Source organism: Eptesicus fuscus, chromosome 5 (genome assembly GCF_027574615.1).
Source record: "Eptesicus fuscus isolate TK198812 chromosome 5, DD_ASM_mEF_20220401, whole genome shotgun sequence".
In the NCBI taxonomy this organism is placed as follows: Eukaryota; Metazoa; Chordata; class Mammalia; order Chiroptera; family Vespertilionidae; genus Eptesicus; species Eptesicus fuscus.
In genome coordinates, this window is record NC_072477.1 from 28,050,715 (window position 1) to 28,069,230 (window position 18,516).

Sequence of the window (18,516 nt, forward strand, 5' to 3'; positions counted from 1 at the left end):
ATAACTCAAATGTGCTTCAACTGGTGGATGGGCAAACAAAGTGTGGTACATTCATAAAATGTAATACTATTTTCAGCAATAAAGCCGAGGAAAAACTGCTGATACACTCAACAGCATGAGTGAACACAAGTGTATAATGCTAAATGAAAGAAACCAGACTCAAAGTATTTCATTTATATATTTTAGAAAAGACAAACATCATTAGTTACCAGGGGTTTAGGGTAGATGAAGGGTTCATTATAAAGGAGTAGCTCAAAGAAATTTGGGGTGCTGAAACTATTTTGTATCTTGATTTTGGTAGTTGAACAGCTTTATGCAATTGCCCAAACAACTGTACAATGAAAAGAGTTAATTTCATTTCATGTAAATTAAAAATAAAGTTAAAGTCTTTCTGAAAGAAAGATACAAATACATCATTTTTCACGAATACGAGTGACAGAAAACGTAAAAAATCTGGCAATGCCAATCTGACAATTCCAAGTGTGGGCAATTATTACAATTTAGGAGGGTAATTTGGCTGCATCTATATTGAAAATGCACATCACCGATGGCCTAGCAATTCCACTTACAGATATGTTTACATTCTAGGAAAATCTTCATACATGTGCCCAAGCAGACATGCACAAAGATATTCATTGAACATTGTTTAAAATACTAAAAAACTGAAAACAACCCTTCAGTAGGGAAATGAATTAATTGTGGCTAGTGGTTATTTAAAAAAGGAAAGGAAAAAATGCATAAGGAAAAGAATCAACTCTGATGGCTACAAATGTGATTTTGAGAATAGTAACTTATTGGTTTATTTAACAATAGTATATATTGAAAAGAGCACCATACTTGAATCTGGAGACAAGCATTTAGCATTTAGTTCCAACTTTGTCACTAACTAGCAGTCAGACTATGGACTACTTGTTACATAACCTCACTTTTCCTGGAAAATTAAAGCAAGGCTATATAACCATCAAGAATATTTCCAACTGACTAATTCTATGATTCATTGAATACATAATAAAAGTTATAATATAAAGCCCCTATGTAGAGAAACTATTTTTCCCAGACATCATGAAATCAGAAACTATCAGAGAAATAGGACATCTTTGTATACTGATACATAAAATGGACCAAATTTCTTGGTATATTTTTGATGCACTTTTTAATCAAGATCACAAATTCAGAAAGAACATAAACATCTCGCCCTCAGGTAAAACATATATTCTCTCTCATTTCAACATTCTAAAACAAGTTAATATTATTGAGCCCATCTTTACTTGTCAAGTTCAGGTCTGTCTAGCCAAAAATCATTCAAGTACATGGTAAGATTCACTTGCTTTTTTAAAACATAAAGATAGCCCTCGCACTGAAGGGAGAGTTGAGGGTTCGATTCCTCGATTCCCAGTCAAAGACACTACCTGGGGTGCGGGTTTGCTCCCTGCCTCTCCCCCACCTCCCCATCTGGGCACCTGCATGTGTCTCTCTCACATGATGTTTCTCTCTCTCTCCTTCCCTCCCTACGAGGTCACAGTTTGATTTCTGCTCAGGGCAAATGCCCAGGTTGCCGGCTGGATCCCCAGTAGGGGGCATGCAGGAGGCAGCCAATCAATGATTCTCTCTCATCATTGATGTTTCTATCTCTCTCTTCCTCTCCCTGTCTTTCTGAAGTCAATAAATAATATATATATTTTTAAAAGGCAATGGAAAAAATATCCTCAGGCGAGGATAAAAGACACACACAAAAACATAAAGATAACATGAATTGTTTTTTGTATTTTTGCCTGTTCACCTATAAAGAGCTTACATTATAATTTTATGGCTTCAGTCTGCTACAATAAAGAGCCTTTAAAAACTTGTAATATGCCAGGTCCACAGGGATCTAGCAAAAAAAAAAAATCAGTACTTGGTAATCCAAAAAAATGTTATTTAACAATTTCATTACCACCAATACTTACGCTTCAAAGACACCAATAACCAACATGTCATTTGTTACTATTGCAGAATTTAATAGGTTATTAACTTCTGGCATAATCCAAAAGCATAATTAGAATACAGTCATTAAAACATGATATAACTTTTTTTTTTTAAAAGCAGCTATATTAACGTCTTTCACCTTGTCAGTAAAACCAAAATTTCAAAATTCTTGTTCTACAGTTTCCATATCAAAATTCTTACAATTCTAAACAAGTACGGAGACAAAACATACACTACATCCTTGTAAAAAAACCTCCTAGCTATCAGATTTTAATTTTAGCGCTAACTGCCAAAAAAACAACACACCTTTCGACCGAAACCTAAATTCCGTACCTATTACTGTATGTCAGTCAACTAAACACAAGGTGAGTTATTATTAGGAAGTTATATAATTTGCACTAAAGATTGCTTTAAAACGCCTTTGATTAAATGCAGCAGCTGACAACCATTTACAGGCTTCAAAGTTCACCTCGCCAATTGAGAGAAAATTATCGGAAACTATTTACGAGAGGAGGCTTTTCTTTACAAGTGGTCACAAGGAAGGAACTGTTTGTTTATTTGTTTAAAGAACGTAACGAGCAGCTGAATACCAGGAGCTGAGTCAGGCGGAGGAACGCTGACTGCATTCCGTCTTCTAAAGGAAAGTGTTCGCCGCGTCGATTTCCCCGACCCGGCCCAGAGGGAGTCCCGAACTAGGAGACGGGGGTGCAGAGGACCCGCGACTCCCAGCCGCGCCCCCTGCAATTCGGGCCGGGCGGCCGGGCGGGAGCCCTGCCAAGGTGGGTCCCTCGTCTGGACCGAGGGGCTGGGTACAGCCAGGCAGCGTTCCTCCAAGGGACAAAGGTTGGGCTCACGCCCTCGGCGACGGTCTGCGGATCCCGCTGCGTGGGGCAGCCGGTAGAGCAGCCGAGGGTCCCCCCAGGGCCCAGCACCCGGCGTGTGGGGGAGGGGACAAGCCCGGCGCCCCTTCCCCGCCGCGCGCCGGGGGGACCTGTTGATTAAGACCTCCCCACCGAGCCGCCGCCGTCCGTCTCTTACCTCTGCGCCACTGCGGCCGCCGGTCCTGCTGCCGCAGCCGCCCCTAAATACTGCAGAAACCACAGCTCCCCAGCGGCACTTAAGATACCGGATAAAGAATCCAGAAACTCCCGATTCCCCACCTCACAATTCTTAGTCCCCGCCTCCGCCCCCGCCGCCGCCGCCGCCAGCCGCCGCCGTCTCCGCCGCCAGCGACTCCGCCTCAAGACCGCGCGAGACCGGCCCCCGCGGCCGCCGCGAGACCGCGCACGCGCTCCCGGACCCGGGCGTAGCGGGCGCGCCTATCCCAGTTCCTCCTGGGCGCGCCCCGCCCGCTGCTAAGCAGAGAGGCTGGCGCTCGTCGCCCAATCCCGAGCCGGCGCGGAGAGACGGCCCGCTCATTGGTCAGCTCTGCAGCGGCGAGCGGCGGGGTCGCGCGCACTTGCGCGCCTCGAAGTATAAAAGGCGAACAGCCCCGGGCTCGCGGCGTAGGAAATCGCTTGGGCGTTGAGCCTGTGGGCTAGGCTGTGTGCGGACGCGAGGTTTCCCGGAGGCACTGCCGGGAGCAGGTGGATGACTGTCTGCATTTAAAACAACAAAACAAACAAACACCGTGACATACTTACAGGTGGTGTCCCACAGAAGAACTCTCTGCCACTGCAGAAGACTCCAAGAAACTACCAGCTGGGATCGAGTTCTGAAAACCAGAAAGGAAGAATGCCAAGGGCCACAGCCGTTCCACAAAACTCGAGTAAATGGGTTTAAGAGTTACCTGGGACAACCCACATCCAGTGCAAGGAAATCCAGATGAACAGTCTCCGGGATTTCCTAGAAACTGTTGGGCGAGGGGGGCGGGGGGAAGGGGGAGTGTCTTGTGAGAGAGAGAGAGAGAGAGAGAGAGAGAGAGAGAGAGAGAGAGAGAGAGACCTATTTTCTAAGTTCTAAAATGCATAAAATAACAATTCAAGAAGCCTCCTCTAGCTCCTCAGTGAATTTTTCTTCTGGAGCTCAGGATTTCTCACCTGAGGGCTATTGACATTAGGGCCACATCATTCTTTGTTGGGGGGGGGGGGGGGTTCTGTGCATTGTAGGATGTTCAGCAACATCCCTGCTCGCTACCCGATGCCAGTACACCACTACTCCATTATGACTACCAAACATTGCCCAAGATCCCCTGGGCGCCAAAAATCACCTCCAGTTGTGAACCACTGATCTAGCTGTTTAAAGAATTCTTTAAAAAGGAGTCTCTCATCGCCGGTACATCCCAATTGCCTGGCTCCAAGCAACTGTGCATAACAGCCCTCCCCAAACGAACTCGCCGGCTCTCTAGGCTTGCTTCCCCAGCTGCTTGGACTCCTCGGTCACAGGACCGCACCCTAGTAAAAAGACGATCCCTATCTGTGCGAGATAGCAGCTAATGTTCTCAAAATATGTGGAAATTCCTTTGTCAAGTGCTACACAAATCTTAGTTATTATTTTTACTTCCCAAAGGTATTTCCGTTTTAAAAGAGGGTAGACCCTATGGCAAATAAGTTTATTTTCTGGTGAATAAAGCCATGCCCAGAATCCCAAATTACTTGGCCTTGTGTAAAAAAAAAAAAAAAAAAAGGAGGAGGAGGAGGAAGAGGGAAAAGTGAAAGATATAGAAACTAAAGGTAACGTAATTGGATTTGACTTTTAGCTTTGATGCTAACTAGTTCTGTGACTTCAGAGCGTGAAAAAATTTCTAAACTATTCCTAAGTTTACTTCCCTAAATTTTCTCATCCATAATATAACAGGTTAACGTATTTTCCCTAGCTTTAAGATTCTGATAGCCTCTGCATATGGAATCTAACATGGATAGCATAGGGAGTTAAAATATAATTTCATCCCAAAATAGAATGAAATGGGTAATCTGTGCTTTAAAACCCCATCAGAAGAGTTGTTCGTCTTTGTCACAAGGCAGATTCACCCACAGAGTCACCCTGGCAAATTTGTAACTAAGTTTTTCGGGTGAGTAGTGAAAGCCAAACTGTAAAGACAAGTGTATGGTGGAGAGTAACCATAGGAAATACCTTTCCTCCTTCCTCATTTGGCGTCTGCTTAACCCAGCATCTGCCAATAGCCTCTATAACAGTTTTATGTAATAAAATGTTGTTCCATTTTATTATGTTAAAGGCTTAGGGGAAATATATTAATATTGCATTTCAGCCATTTGCAACAAGTCTGAAATCTCAGTTTTCAAGATTCCACCATTCACTGTGATATGTGAAATCCTTAATGAAGGCTATTATATCCCTTTGGTTTTATCATCTCTGTAGTGAAAGCCAAAGTTTTCATAACTGAATTAGTAGCCTAATCACTTCTAACTGTATGAACCAGATGATCAGAAATGATGTAAGTTAAAGGAATGCTCACTGATTGAGATGTAAGAGAAGTTATGAAACAAGTCACTATTACACAAGTATCTAAAAATTTTAAATACCATAAAAACAAAAAGCAAACCAATAAGCCATAAATTTTTCTAATTTGTGTTTAGTTATTATTGTTTTGATGTTTTATAGTACTTCTTAAACTTTCATAAATGTAGCTAAAATGATTATGTCCCTAAGCTAAGGACACAGTTGTTGCCATGTGGAATGGGAAGTCCCACTGTCTTTGGTTTGTTTAGCATCAGTGTCATTCAGTACAGGTGTGTATCATTCAACTCAGTTTATTTTGATATTCACTCATTAATTTCATATATATATATATATGTATCTCGAATACTTCTTACATCTAAGTACTATGCTGTAGAGAACTGAAACATGGGACAGTCCCGGTCCTGGAGGAATTAAGTAAGGTGGGGAAAGGGACAAGATAAGACAAGTCCATAAACATAAAATATAATAGAGTAAATGAAAATAAGGCTCAAAAAATGGTAACGTCTTACACTAGGAGAAGCTTTGTTATCTAATGAGGAGGGAGAAGGACAGGGAAAGAAAAGAAACCACTATTGAAAGACCCACAATAATAGGAAAATCAAGATCTTATACTGTACACGCCTTTTAAAAAGATAAAACTTTTTATCAATTTGAATGAGTGAAGAACACAGAGAAAAGCATGGGCTTATTATGGGAACAGCAAGTAGTCAACAATAACTTTAGAGTAGCACATTCAGTATTTAGGGTGTTAGTCATTTATCCCACTTTTTTTGTGTGCCCTTGGGTGGCCCTGTGCTAGACTGTAGATGTGTAGTCAAATGAAATATGGTCCAGGAGACTTTCTATTTTGGAGAGAGAGGGCAGGTATATTTGGAGCTTGGAAATTTTTTCTAATAGGAGAAAGACCAAGACTGAATCCAAGAGAAAGAATATCAGGTTTATTCTCCTAAATAGGGCAATAAAATTACCCATATCTCTTCCTCACTAAGCGCCCAGTCAAATCTCTATTTTGTTTATGGAATAAATCTCAGCTACCACTTTTAATTCATATCCACACGTGAATACCTCTGACTGGGTCTGGGGTGGTATCTGTGCAGAACTCCAGAGAGTTGAACTCTAATGCTTCTTCTATCCAGTCTTGGACTCACTCTGATTGAGACTGAACTCCATCGCAGCTTCAAAACATCCTTTATCAAGGTCACCTGTTAGAGCTACTTTGTTAAATGCCAAGATCAGTGTTGAGTCCTTGTCTTCCTTGACCTGCCAGCAAGCATTTGATGCCATTGAGCATTTTCTCCATTTTGTCCTCTGGGCTCCTGACCGCTCTGGCTTCTCTGCCTACACACTGGAACCTCCTTCTCTGTCTTCTTCTTTGCTGGTTCTTCCTTATCTCCCTGATGGCTAAAAGTTGGATCTCTCAGGCTACGCTTAATATTTTACCTCTCTCTGCCTGGGTTTGAATCCCAGTTCTATCACTTGCTAGCTGTTTGATCAGAATAAATGAACTTAATTTCTCCAAGATTCAATTTCCTCACCTATAAATTGATGATAATAGAAGTAGCTACCTCTTTTAGTGGTTGTGAAGATCAAATGAATCTATTTACATATAGCGCTTCAAACATGCCAGGCACTATATACATTAATTCTTTGCACTTGTTCTTATCATGTTCTTTATCACTCACTACCTATGTGATTGCGTCTGGTCTCGGTGGCTTTATACACTGTCAACTCTAAATTTGTCTCTGCCTAAACCTCTGTCGTCGTAACTCCAGAATCATATATTCAACTATCAGCTCAACACCTCCATTTGAATTTCTAATGATTATTAAAAATTGAACATGCCATAACTTTTTATGTTTATCTAGTTTCCTTCATTTCAATCTTTGGTAATCTCACTATTCCAGTTGGTGAGGCTTTCTTTCTGCTAAAGATCCAATCCAGTGGGAAATCCTCTCATTTCTACCTTCACATCCAGAATCTAAGCACTTCTCACCCACCCCACTGCTACCACCCTAATAGGCTCTTTTCCACTGATATCTTCTCAATACTGCAGACACCATGATCCTCAATGTATGTATTTTAGCTATATGACTTTGAATAAACAACTTAACCTTGCTAAGTTTCACTTTTGGCATCTGTCTGTAAAACAGGAAAGTAGCAATATCCTCAGATTACTGTGAAGATGGAGAATGCATGCAAAGCACATTATAGATTACTGGCAGCTTTTTGAAAAAGAATAAGTGGTGGCTTTTTATTTATTAATTTATTTTCGTTTTATTCTTTAAGGTCTTACAAATAGTAGTACATATGTCTCTCATTCCCCCTCCCTCCCCCACTGACCAAGTGGTGGCTTTTAAAAATTCAAACTACTTTTTTGGATGGAGACTGCCTGTAGTTTCTTTATTTTTAAAAGTATGGGGATTAAAAAAAAACACTCTGAAAATGGCATTCGATTCCATAAATACTGTCTCTCAGGCCAGGTGCTCAGCCAGAACACAAAGACAGAAAGAACACGGTCCCTCCTTCAAGGATGCCACAGGCCCAATGTTAGAGACGACGTAGTGTTGGGTTAATGTCCAAATGAGAAAGGAAGGTAAAACCAAAGAGAATAACAAACTTTTCCAATAACCCCAAAGAAGCCCTATAGGTGAAAATTGAGTTTATGAATAAAAAATCTTATAGTTATATATATGATTCTATCTTCCTTTAAAATGGATAATCCACAGTAATAAGGCTTTAAGAAATGAGATTGACATAAGTGCTTAATGATTAGTGGTAGCCTTTATTTCTGCCACATGGAAGACACCGCTTTGTTTTTTCCTTGTGTTGGCTGTTATTTCTTGAGCTGTGCTTGTTTTTTAGTTTAGTAGTTTGTATTTATCTGGGAAATAGAAAAGATGGAGAAGTCAGTTCAATTAATTCAAAAGTCTAAAATAGAGAATAAAGTTATTTCTGTTAAATAAAAAACTTATAAAAACGAAATATGCATAAAATAAGTGATTATAATAAGTAAAATTACATCTATAATCCAGCTTTTCTTCTTAATATAAGAATAAACATCCTTTGGACAGATAAGTTTTTGTTTTTTATAGGTTGAAGAAATGTTAAAGGAACCTCTAAATTTCTTAAAATTTTTGTTTGAAGCTATTTCTACCCATGTAAGAATCTAATATATCAAGATGTCAAGATTAAGAGAGTATGGGCTTTTATTCTGTAAGAATTATAGATATATCATGGAATTATTTTGTATCTAAACTGAGTCCTAAAATAAGTCATAGGTATGTGAGGTTTACAAGCTCATTGAAATAAGGGGCCAATTAACTTTCACGTTACTTCAGTTGTAATATGAAGTCTTTTTTCACCATTTAAAAAGTTGTCTACCTTTGCCCATACATAAGCAATTCCCAGTTTAAATATTTGAGAGCCACTTTTTAAAAATCAGAAGTCAAGATTTAAGTGTGCTATGTATATAATTTTTTGCCCTTTTTTGCATTTGTAGTTCTTAATGAGGCCCCAATATTTGAAATTTCATTGCTATAAAATATATCAATCAAAGGATGAAATCATCTAATATTGGGTTATCTTTAAAGGATTTTTCTCTCTCTAAATTGTACACTATATAGGGTGGAGCAAAAGTAGGTTTACAGTTGTGAGTACATGAAACAAAGTTTATACTTATATTGTTATTTATTAATTATTGTATTACTTTCCATACGAATAACTGTAAGCCTACTTTAGTCCCACCCAGTTTTGAGAGCTAGCAGGACTTGGATTCTCTCTAAGTGGATGTAGGAACCAGCACATGTCACCCTGAGTGCCACCCTTTACTGTCCACCACTACCATCTATAATAATAAAAGCATAATATGCTAACTAGACCGGACATCCTTCCGGATGACCTCCTGGAGGCTATGAGGGAAGCCTGGGTCCCCAGTGCCAGAGGGAAGCCAGTGCCGGCAGCCAGGGGAAGGAAGGCCTACTCTTGCATGAATTCCGTGCATTGGGCCTCTAGTAGAACAATATTGAGAACATACTTAAAGGGAAAAAACACACAAAAGCATAGGCACAGACTAAGCAGTGTATGTGAACGCCAGGGGATTATTGTGTGTGGGCATTTGTTATTTTTTGGCCACATTGTTTTCCTCTGGTGCATAACCTCTGGCCCATGGAGTGCATCTGGGTGGGGCTCTGTTGATAAACTAAGTACTCAGTGCTAACCTAGCTGATTTAGTGGGAGCATGACAGAACGGGTAAAAGAAGGGTGGGCACCTCCATTATCATCAGATCCCTGATGAGATGGGCATGAGGTTCCTGCCAAGGCCACTCCTGGTTCTCCAACCTTCTCTTCAATTCTACAAACTCAGCCCCTAAGTGTACACATGTATGCATGGGTACACACACACACACACACACACACACACACACACACACACAGTAGCTATGTTGTGGGAGGCTGCTGAAAGAAGTTTCATTCTTAAGTAACTCACTGCCAAGCTAGTGCCCCAAAGAACTTTAGAATAGTAAGCCTGGGCCACCACATGCAGCTATGCAGGTCATGCGCTGCACAAAGGCTACAATGCGAATGGGGCCCCCAACGTCGTGCAGTGTACAATTTACACAACTGTATGTAACAGCCTAGTAGGTACTCCATAAATATTGATATAATTGTGGCATGAAAGAAAGAGGGTTTGTCTGTGTTGGCTAACCTAAGAAAGCAGGTTGGGAAAGAGTGTGATGAGAGAGGCAAAGAGGAAGAAGAAGAATGAGAATGAAAGGAATCACGTAGCCCTAGCCGGCTTGGCTCAGTGGATGGAGCGTTGGCCTGCGGACTGAAGGGGCCCAGGTTCGATTGTGGCCAAGGGCACATGCCTGGGTTGCGGGCTCGATCCCCGTGGGAGGCGTGCAGGAGGCAGCTGATCAATGATTCTCTCTCATCATTGATGTTTCTATCTCTCTCTCCTTCTCCCTTCCTCTCTGAAATCAGTAAATATTAAAAGAAAAAAAAAAAAAAGGAATCACGTAAAAGCAGCTGCAAGTAATTCCCTTCCAGTGCCTTATCCGAGGCTCCCTCTTTTCCTGTGGGGTTAGAGCAGAAACCACAACCAGCCCTCAACATTCCAGTCCACCTCTATTGTCACTACAATAGAAGCAATAAGGTTCCATGTTCAAACATTCGATTTTTTTACAACTTTTTGTGAAAGTGTCATGTGTGTCCTTTATATCTATAGGGATTTATAATTGTAAAAAATTACCTTTAGGTTGTCTTACACGTTTTTTTATCCATTGGCCTTTGCTTTTTCTGTTTTACTTTCCTCTCCTCACATCCGTTCCCCTGAGAAAAGGGGAGACAGATGAGGCACAAGTTCGAGGAAATTAGAAGAGGATTTGACATGAGGGGAGAGAGACAAAGGGCAAAAATGAAAATAGTGGGGACAGGGGAAGAGAGAGGGGAAGTGAAGAAGAAAGAAAAAAGTCACAAGCAGGAGAGAAAAAAAGGCACAGCAAGAGAGGAAACGTATTCTGGGTCTTAAATTCAAATGATGTTCCAGCCATCTCATCAAAAATGTCTTTATTCTTTCCAATGGAGCCCATTGTTAAGTTTCACCAACAGGTTTCCTTTAGGGTCCTCCCACCCTTTCTCTTTTAGCCTCGGTTTTATCAACATAGAATGACCCTGCCCATTTAGGATTCTGAGGAATTTGATTTGTAATTGGGAAAAAAAAAAAAAAGCTAGTGGGGATGGGGAGGACACTCCCAGTATATCTTAAGTATTTTCCCCTCTCTTCTTTCCTTGAATCTCTATTTTTTGTCTCATTTCTTTACACATTTGGAAAATACCATAGGTTCATAGATAAACCGATTTTTTCTCAGCAAAGTTAAGGAGAAGAAAGCCTAGGAAGATAAGAAATTGAAAGTCAAGAAGAAAGAGAGATGGACCCAGATCCAGAGAGACAAGGTTAGCCTAGGCCCTGCCACGTAGCCTTTTTGTAAAAATACATTTGAAGTGCCTCGTTACCCAAAATCTTACTGAGAAAGGAGAAATAGTGTGATTCTTTCAAACTGCTGAGAGATTTGAGAGAGATGAATTAGAAACCATGCCTGCAGCTGGCCATTGCCCAGCCGTGGGGTAAGTGAGAATCTGAGAGGTAATAGGACCAGGGGTTCGTTTTATTGCAGTGGGAGCACTCATTATTCGGGCGTCTGCTTAGAGTGGAAATCAGATTTACTGAGTCAATTTTAGTCTACACTCAGTCTAAATTCAATGAGGGATTATGATTCCACGAATCTTTGCTTTTCTTGGGGGAAAGAGGGTTCAGGGTGCGTAAGAGAGTGTGAAAGGGGAAAAGGAAGTGATTCAGAGCAGTGTGAAAAAGGGGAAAGAAATGCTAATCAGAGGGAAAATTGAAAAACTATACAATCCTAAGTAATGAAAAATGGGAAGATCGAGGAAAGAAAAATGGAAAGAATGAGAAAGTACATGAAAGGAAACAAACAGGGAAAAAAATTAATACTTTTGAGAAACCTGCATGCCAGACTTGCATCCTATACTGTCCCTTGGGACTTAACAAGCTCAGAGTGGGATTTTGCTGTCTGTGGGCTATTCTTTGCTTCGCTCCTCATTCCCAGAGACCTGTTCTAAGCTGCCTCTATATTTACAAAGATGGGCCACCAGGACCACAAACATATCAGCTTATAAAGTCATAACAGTGGAAAGGGCCCCGAGACAGCTAGTCATGCCCCTCCTTCCCCCACCCATATGCACACACATTTGACAGTTGAGAAAACTGAGGCCCAGAGAGGTTGAATATGAAACAGAGGAAGTGCAGTTAGAGGTCAAAGCTAGGGCTTTTGATTCTAAGTTTAGTGTTTGATAGTTGACTTCTTCACTTTCCCAAACTCTTCCAGTTCCTTTCCCAGCTTGTATCATGGACTCACTCCTTTCTAGTCGTGTTGCCTTCCAAACTTTCATCTTTAGTTGTTTTTGTTTTGTTTTTCTCTTGCCCCCATGGGTAGTCAGTCAATAAGTCTTGCTGACTACATATTCATGTCCTTTTTATCTCACTGCTTCTTACCTGGTTCAAACCTTGGCATCCTTCACCTGGACTATTATAATGATTTCCTATCTCTAATGTGCTCCAGCTTCTCTTAGAAATTGCAATTGTCCTAAAACATAACACTAATTTTGTCATTTCTGCCTTTCCATGGCTCCTCCTTTCTGACCAAACAGTAATGTCCACACTTCCTGGCATGGTGCAAGACCTCCACAGTCTGGCTCCTGCCTTGCATTCTGGCTGCATCTTTCTTTGTTCCTGTATTGACCATGCCCAGCACTATCCCACCCCGTTGATTTTGTTCACACCATTCCCTATATCCAGGCTATTCTTGCTTCCCCCTTTCTAACTCAAAGACTGCCGCCTTCATAGAATCTTCCTTGATTTTCTCTTTCTCTCTCTCCTTCTTGAGCTAAAAGTAGGTCTTCCACTTTTCTCTGAAAGCTATACCATTACAATGTATGTTATTTGTGCATCTCTAGAGGCCAGGTAATACATATTATTATTTATTTCGTTTTGATCTCTCCCAGAGCCTGCCAGTACTTCATATATAATAGATAGGCACTGGATGCTTGTTCAGTTGAACAAAATTGAGTTTGTGCCAAAAGACAGGTGAAGGAATCAGTCACATGTAGGGCAAAGATAAAAATATTGATTTCCTACATTAATTTAAAATGCCCATGGCTTAAATAAGGAGCACTTCAGAGTACACGGAGAATGTACTAATTATGTGCTAATGTACTATGCGTTAGTGATAAGGCTGCTGCTAGGTTGATCCTTGCCTAGAGAATGAGAGGAAATATTTGCTGATTGGACATCTCTGGAATTTCTACAAATTCACTTTGATTTCTTTTTGAAATACAATCTGGGGTAGAAATTGATAGATGAAAGTTCTATATACTGCAAAGGAGATTTTGCATTTTTCTTATAAACTAGAATAACATTTCCCTATGATTGTCTCAGGTTCAATACTGTGGATTGTAACATAGGTGAAGCCACATTAGGTGAAGTTGATCTGGTACTTGGGACACTAGTGCCCGGTGGGAAGGCCCAGAGACAAACTCCCCTTGTATAAACCCCTATCCTCTAATTATTTGCTTTTTTGAGGAGGATTCTTGCAAATGTGACTACAAATGTCTTTACGCGTTGGTTTTTAAAGCAGAAGTATTCCCCCCCCTCTCCACTTAAGTTCAGTGAAATGTGCCTCTATGTTCCTTCTATGACATTCTTTTATGCGCATGACTGGAGCTGAGGTCTACTCCACCCCCATAGTAACTTAGAAGTGGGTCAGCAGCGAGCCAGGGAAGAGCTCTCCACTGGTGCCTATAGGACAACCTCCACGTAAAAGCTTGTGTTGCAGTTTTAAACTCCTGAGACAGGAGAATTTGTGAAGAAAAAACTGCCAAACAAAACACTAAATGGAATCACCAAAGCAGAGGCCAAAGCTGAAAGCAGGAAGAAAAGAGGGGCGATGGCTTTAGATCTACCAAGAAATGTGCTTGCGGACCACTCCCCTTTCAAATCAGCAAGGACAAGAGGCCCCATTGTTTGGGTTCTGCCTGCAGAGCTAGCCTGGGAGTGGTTCCTGCCCAGGGAGTTAGATACGGGGAACTAGGAAACCGAACCCTACCAGCACAGAAGAATGTGAAGCCAGGCCCCCTCCGTGAAAGATAGCACGAGGACAGGCTCTGGGGAAGAGTTTCTGAGTGCAGGACTCAGAAGGGAGCAGAGGCAGGAGAGGGAATGCGTCAACACATCTCGCTCGATTCCTTCGCTCTTATCTACTCTGCTCCAGGACCCAGAGGTGACTGACTACCAGATACCAGGGATCACAAAGAAATGTAGTGGAATTTGTTCCATACCTGAAATGTTTGAATCAGTCCTCATGCTCCTGTAAAAATAAACAACACATTTCAAAACATTTGCTAGTGTAACCACAAACATTTAGAGAAGCATTACTGGGTGTGAGATAGCTGACCATTCCCTAAATGCTTTGTAGGTAGTAATGAAACGTGTTTGGTACATCTATGGCATTGTTGATTATAAAACATATGAAAGTAAAAGTACCTAAATTTCTCTAACATGCAAGCTATCCCACCTGTAAAAGCCATATTAATAACATATAATCTATTTTTATTACCTGTCACTCAGTCAGGTGTCCTTTCCCTGCTTCCTCTCCAGCCTTTGAAAAGTTATTTGGGGTTTAGCCTGAGAGAAGCTCAGGGCTCACCTAAAAAGAGCCAGGTGTGTTGGGAATTGTAGGCTTTCATAGAGACCTAGGGGTAGATTCTAGAAAGGATGGGTGCCTGGGGTTAGAAGTTGTCCAACTCTGCTAGCTTCTTTGTCACAGTCTCTATGGCCCTGATGGGGGCCACAGAGCCTGGGAAACTTGTCAGCCCCCAAAATATGGCTTTTTTGATATATGGATTATTTTAAGCTGGTTATTTTTAAGAAACAAGACTCAGAAAGAACCTTTGACCCTCCCCCTTACCTGCCTGAAGGAATTCAGATAGGAAAACCTGCTCCAAGGAAAATCTGCTCACCTTAGTGGCATGTGGTCTAAGCGTGGTGGAAAGGAAGAAGCCAAGCATAGTCAGTTTGTACACTCCCCTCTGAGTCCCATTGTGTCTGAGTGTCCTGGCAAGGTTTGTTTACCAAATGTGTGCTCTTTCTCATCCATCCGTGAATTGCCCACTTTCCTTTTGATGTCCCAGACGCCGGCCCCCCTTCTTTTAGTTTAGAATGGCATATAAACCTGAACTGCCCAGTCTTTCCTAGACTCCTATATTCTTAGGGAACTCTCACATGTACATATGTAATAAATTTGATTATTTTCTCTTGTTCATCTGTTTCATGTTAATTTGGTTATTAGACCTGCCAGATGAACTTGAAGGGTAGAAGGAAAATTCTTTTTCCTCCCAACACAGGTGAATAACATACACAAGTTATTATTTTTCTTATGGTGTAGTGGATAAAGTAGGAGAGAAGCTGTCAGTTTTTTAGACTCTTCCACTTTCAGAAATGTCTTTGGATAAAGAAGTTTGTTTTCTGCACTCCTAATTTTAAAAATTAATAAAAATAATTAAAATACTTATTTTCTTAACTTCAGTGGCATGCTAAAACATAAACCCATGTCACTTAATTTTCACTAAATCTTTGTTTCTTCATCACATTTTCAATATTTTGGAACTGTTGCTGTTTGAGCAAAAGAAAGTGTTTCAGAAAAATAATTGCCCTTAGATAATATATTCACAGAGAAGCACAAAGACATAATTATGATCCATTTCAAGGGTCTGGCAAATGCATCCAGTTTGAGTTCTACTAATGGATCTTTCCAAAGTAAAGGTTAAGTTAGTAATTTTTTGAGGAGTTTGCAAATAAATGTTCACAGAGCCTTAACTAAATAGGTCTGGTGATTTAAATGAAGGTTAAGCTTAATGACAAAAGTTTTCAAGAGACTGATAAATATCAGGTAAATGTACTTTAAATATGTGAAAATTAAAATAAAGCCTGCCATTATCCTCCATACAGCAAAGGGAAGAGTCACAGTATCGCTATTATCGAGGTATGAAAAGGAATATAAATGCCTTATAAAGGAAATCCTTCACTTTGGAAGGACCTAAAGTGACATTACAGACGGCTCCATACTCTTTCACCCATCTAGATTGAAATGGCTGAATTTACATTTTAAAGAGTAATGAATTTGAGGACAAAATATCTAACAAGGTCATTGTTTAATTTTTTTTCATGTTCCAAAGTGCATGGTTATAAAGTGTCACTGAAATCCATGGTCTGGAAGATGAAAAATATGTAGCACTTATTTATCACTCTCACAATGTCCTGACGCAATCCCACAAATCCTGCAATATCCTACAGATGTCCCAGGAACAAAGCACCAGCCAATTTCATTCTATTCTTAGATATTACACCTATCATTCATAATGAACATTTTCAAATTAGGCTCCAGCAAGTAATTATGTTCCTGATGCAAACTGGCAATAAAAAAGAACCCAGGCTTGATTAAATTGGGCTTAAGAGGATTACTTAGAACCAAAATTTGTTTTTGCTTTGTGTTTTAAAATTTATCTATTTATTTTTCTCCCTAGTAGAGTCATCAGATAAATGACTCAGGAAGCCGAGAGACTGGAGGGCAGGCCTTGAAGAATTTCAGATGTGCTAACCTTCAAGATTCCTTTTATTTTTACTATTCATATAGGGATTTTTTCCCCCATTTCTAATAGTGATCATAATAGTGAGACAAACAACAATTTGCAGAGTATTTTTCATCATAAAATATTTTTTATCTCACAATTTTAATACTTTAAAAAGCCAATAAGAGCCAACCTAATGCTCAGAGGATTTTTTGGGTAGTGAGACTATTCTGTATGTCATGGTGGATACATGTCACTATGCATGTGCCGAAACCCATCAAACTCTACAACACAGAGTGAACCTTAAGCTGGGGACCATAGTTAATGGTAATGTATCAATATTATTTATTAGCTAGAGGTCCAGTGCACAAAATTCATGCATGGGAGGGGGACGGGTCCCTCAGCCCGGCCTGCACCCTCTCCAATCTGGGACCCTCAGGGGATGTCTGACTGCATTTGGACATCCCTCTCGCAATCTGGGACCGCTGGCTCCTAACTGCTAGCCTGCCTGTCTGCCTGATCACCCCTAACTGCCTCTGTGTGCCAGCCTGATGTCCCCTAACTGCTCCCCTGCCAGCCTAATCACCCCCTAACTGCTCCCCTGCTGGCCTTATCTCTCCTAACTGCTCCCCTGCCTGCCTGATCGCCCCTAACCGCCTCTGCCTTGGCCTCCGCCACTGTGGCTTTATCCGGAGGGACATCTGGAATGATGCCCAGAAGGTTGTTCAGTCTAATTAGCATATTACGCTTTTATTAGTATAGATTGCAACAAATGTACCACACTAATGCAAAGTGTTAATAGGGAAGTCTGGGGGTGGGGGGAAGGGTGACAGAATGGCAGTGGGGTGGGTGTATGGAGCTCTTTATAAATTTTTCTATAAATCTAAAACTGTACTTAAAAATAAAGTTTATTAATTATTCATTTAATTAAAAGGCACTAAAAGCTAATCTAAGGGCAAGGAAAGAAGTTGAAATGATTTAAATAATTAACATATATTTTTTTTCTCTTTTGAATCCAAATTTCAGAGCTCCTGGTCATATAGAAACAATTCCTGAAGAAGTCTCCCTAGAGTTCAAGCCAATAGTTTGTCCTACGGCTCTAAAGGGGGATCCTTGCTTTGGATATCGGGACTAAGAACAAGCCCTCAGGAGAAAGGAATCCTTACTAAGCTGTACTTTGTACCAGTATCTAGAACTGGCATAGTATCTAGAACTGGCTTTTCATAAAGCAGTGGTTCTCAAATGTGAGCATGCCTTGGAACCACTTGGAGGTCTATTGCAGCACAGAATGCTGAGCCCACTCCAGAGTTTATGATTCAGTAGGATGGGGTGGGCCTGAGGATTTACATCTCTCACAAGTTCCCAGGAGATAGTGCTGACACACACTGAGAACCACTGGTGTAGAAACCCTGGATATTACACGATGCTTTGCTTGAGCAGCAGCCAAAATTACTGAAATCATCATCCCCTGATGCCTGAATACCTTGGCACTTGGATCTAGAGCAGTGGTTCTCAACCTTTCTAATGCTGCGACCCCTTAATACAGTTCCTCATGTTGTGGTGACCCCCAACCATAAAATTATTTTCATTGCTACTTCCTAACTGTAATTTTGCTACTGTTATGAATCGTAATGTAAATATCTGTGTTTTCTGATGGTCTTAGGCTCTACAGCAGCGGTTCTCAACCTGTGGGTCGCGGCATTAGGAAGGTTGAGAACCACTGATCTAGAGGCTCTAGAATTGCTAGAAATGCACAGTCCAGGGGCTAAATGCACATGACTCTGATTTCCAGGTTTGTGACTCACCTAAGGATCACCCATAATCCTTTGATTCCCTTGACCTGTACTTAGCTAAGAAAGGTTAAAGAAAAAGCCAGATTTGAGTACAACATACTTAATTCTCACTTGGTTAAAATATTAGTAAGGTGTG

At 40.9% G+C, this 18,516-nt stretch overlaps 2 protein-coding genes across 10 annotated transcripts in view; both read right to left on the reverse strand.

The window, feature by feature from the left end:
• The window catches only part of PALS1 (protein associated with LIN7 1, MAGUK p55 family member), an 84,804-nt gene extending 81,590 nt beyond the window's left edge, over positions 1-3,214 (reverse strand). For 4 of the 5 annotated variants that reach the window (XM_054715977.1, XM_008138934.3, XM_054715976.1 and 1 more), the window contains exon 1: positions 3,004-3,214. The gene's annotated coding sequence lies outside the window, so the exon portion shown is untranslated. The remainder of the gene's footprint in view (positions 1-3,003) is intronic. The other variant, XM_054715978.1, reaches the window with a different exon arrangement.
• A 4,933-nt stretch (positions 3,215-8,147) lies between these two features.
• Positions 8,148-18,516, reverse strand: part of GARIN2 (golgi associated RAB2 interactor family member 2) — a 32,721-nt gene continuing 22,352 nt past the window's right edge. For 2 of the 5 annotated variants that reach the window (XM_028141558.2, XM_028141556.2), the window contains 2 exons: positions 14,299-14,327; positions 11,532-11,804 (listed from right to left, as the gene is read on the reverse strand). In XM_028141558.2, coding sequence (XP_027997359.1) covers positions 11,740-11,804; positions 14,299-14,327 — 94 coding nt within the window. In that variant the 3' untranslated portion in view covers positions 11,532-11,739. Of the gene's footprint in view, positions 8,267-10,636; positions 10,717-11,531; positions 11,805-14,248; positions 14,328-18,516 lie in introns of those variants that run through there. The other 3 variants (XR_008556079.1, XM_054715982.1, XM_054715981.1) reach the window with 3 other exon arrangements.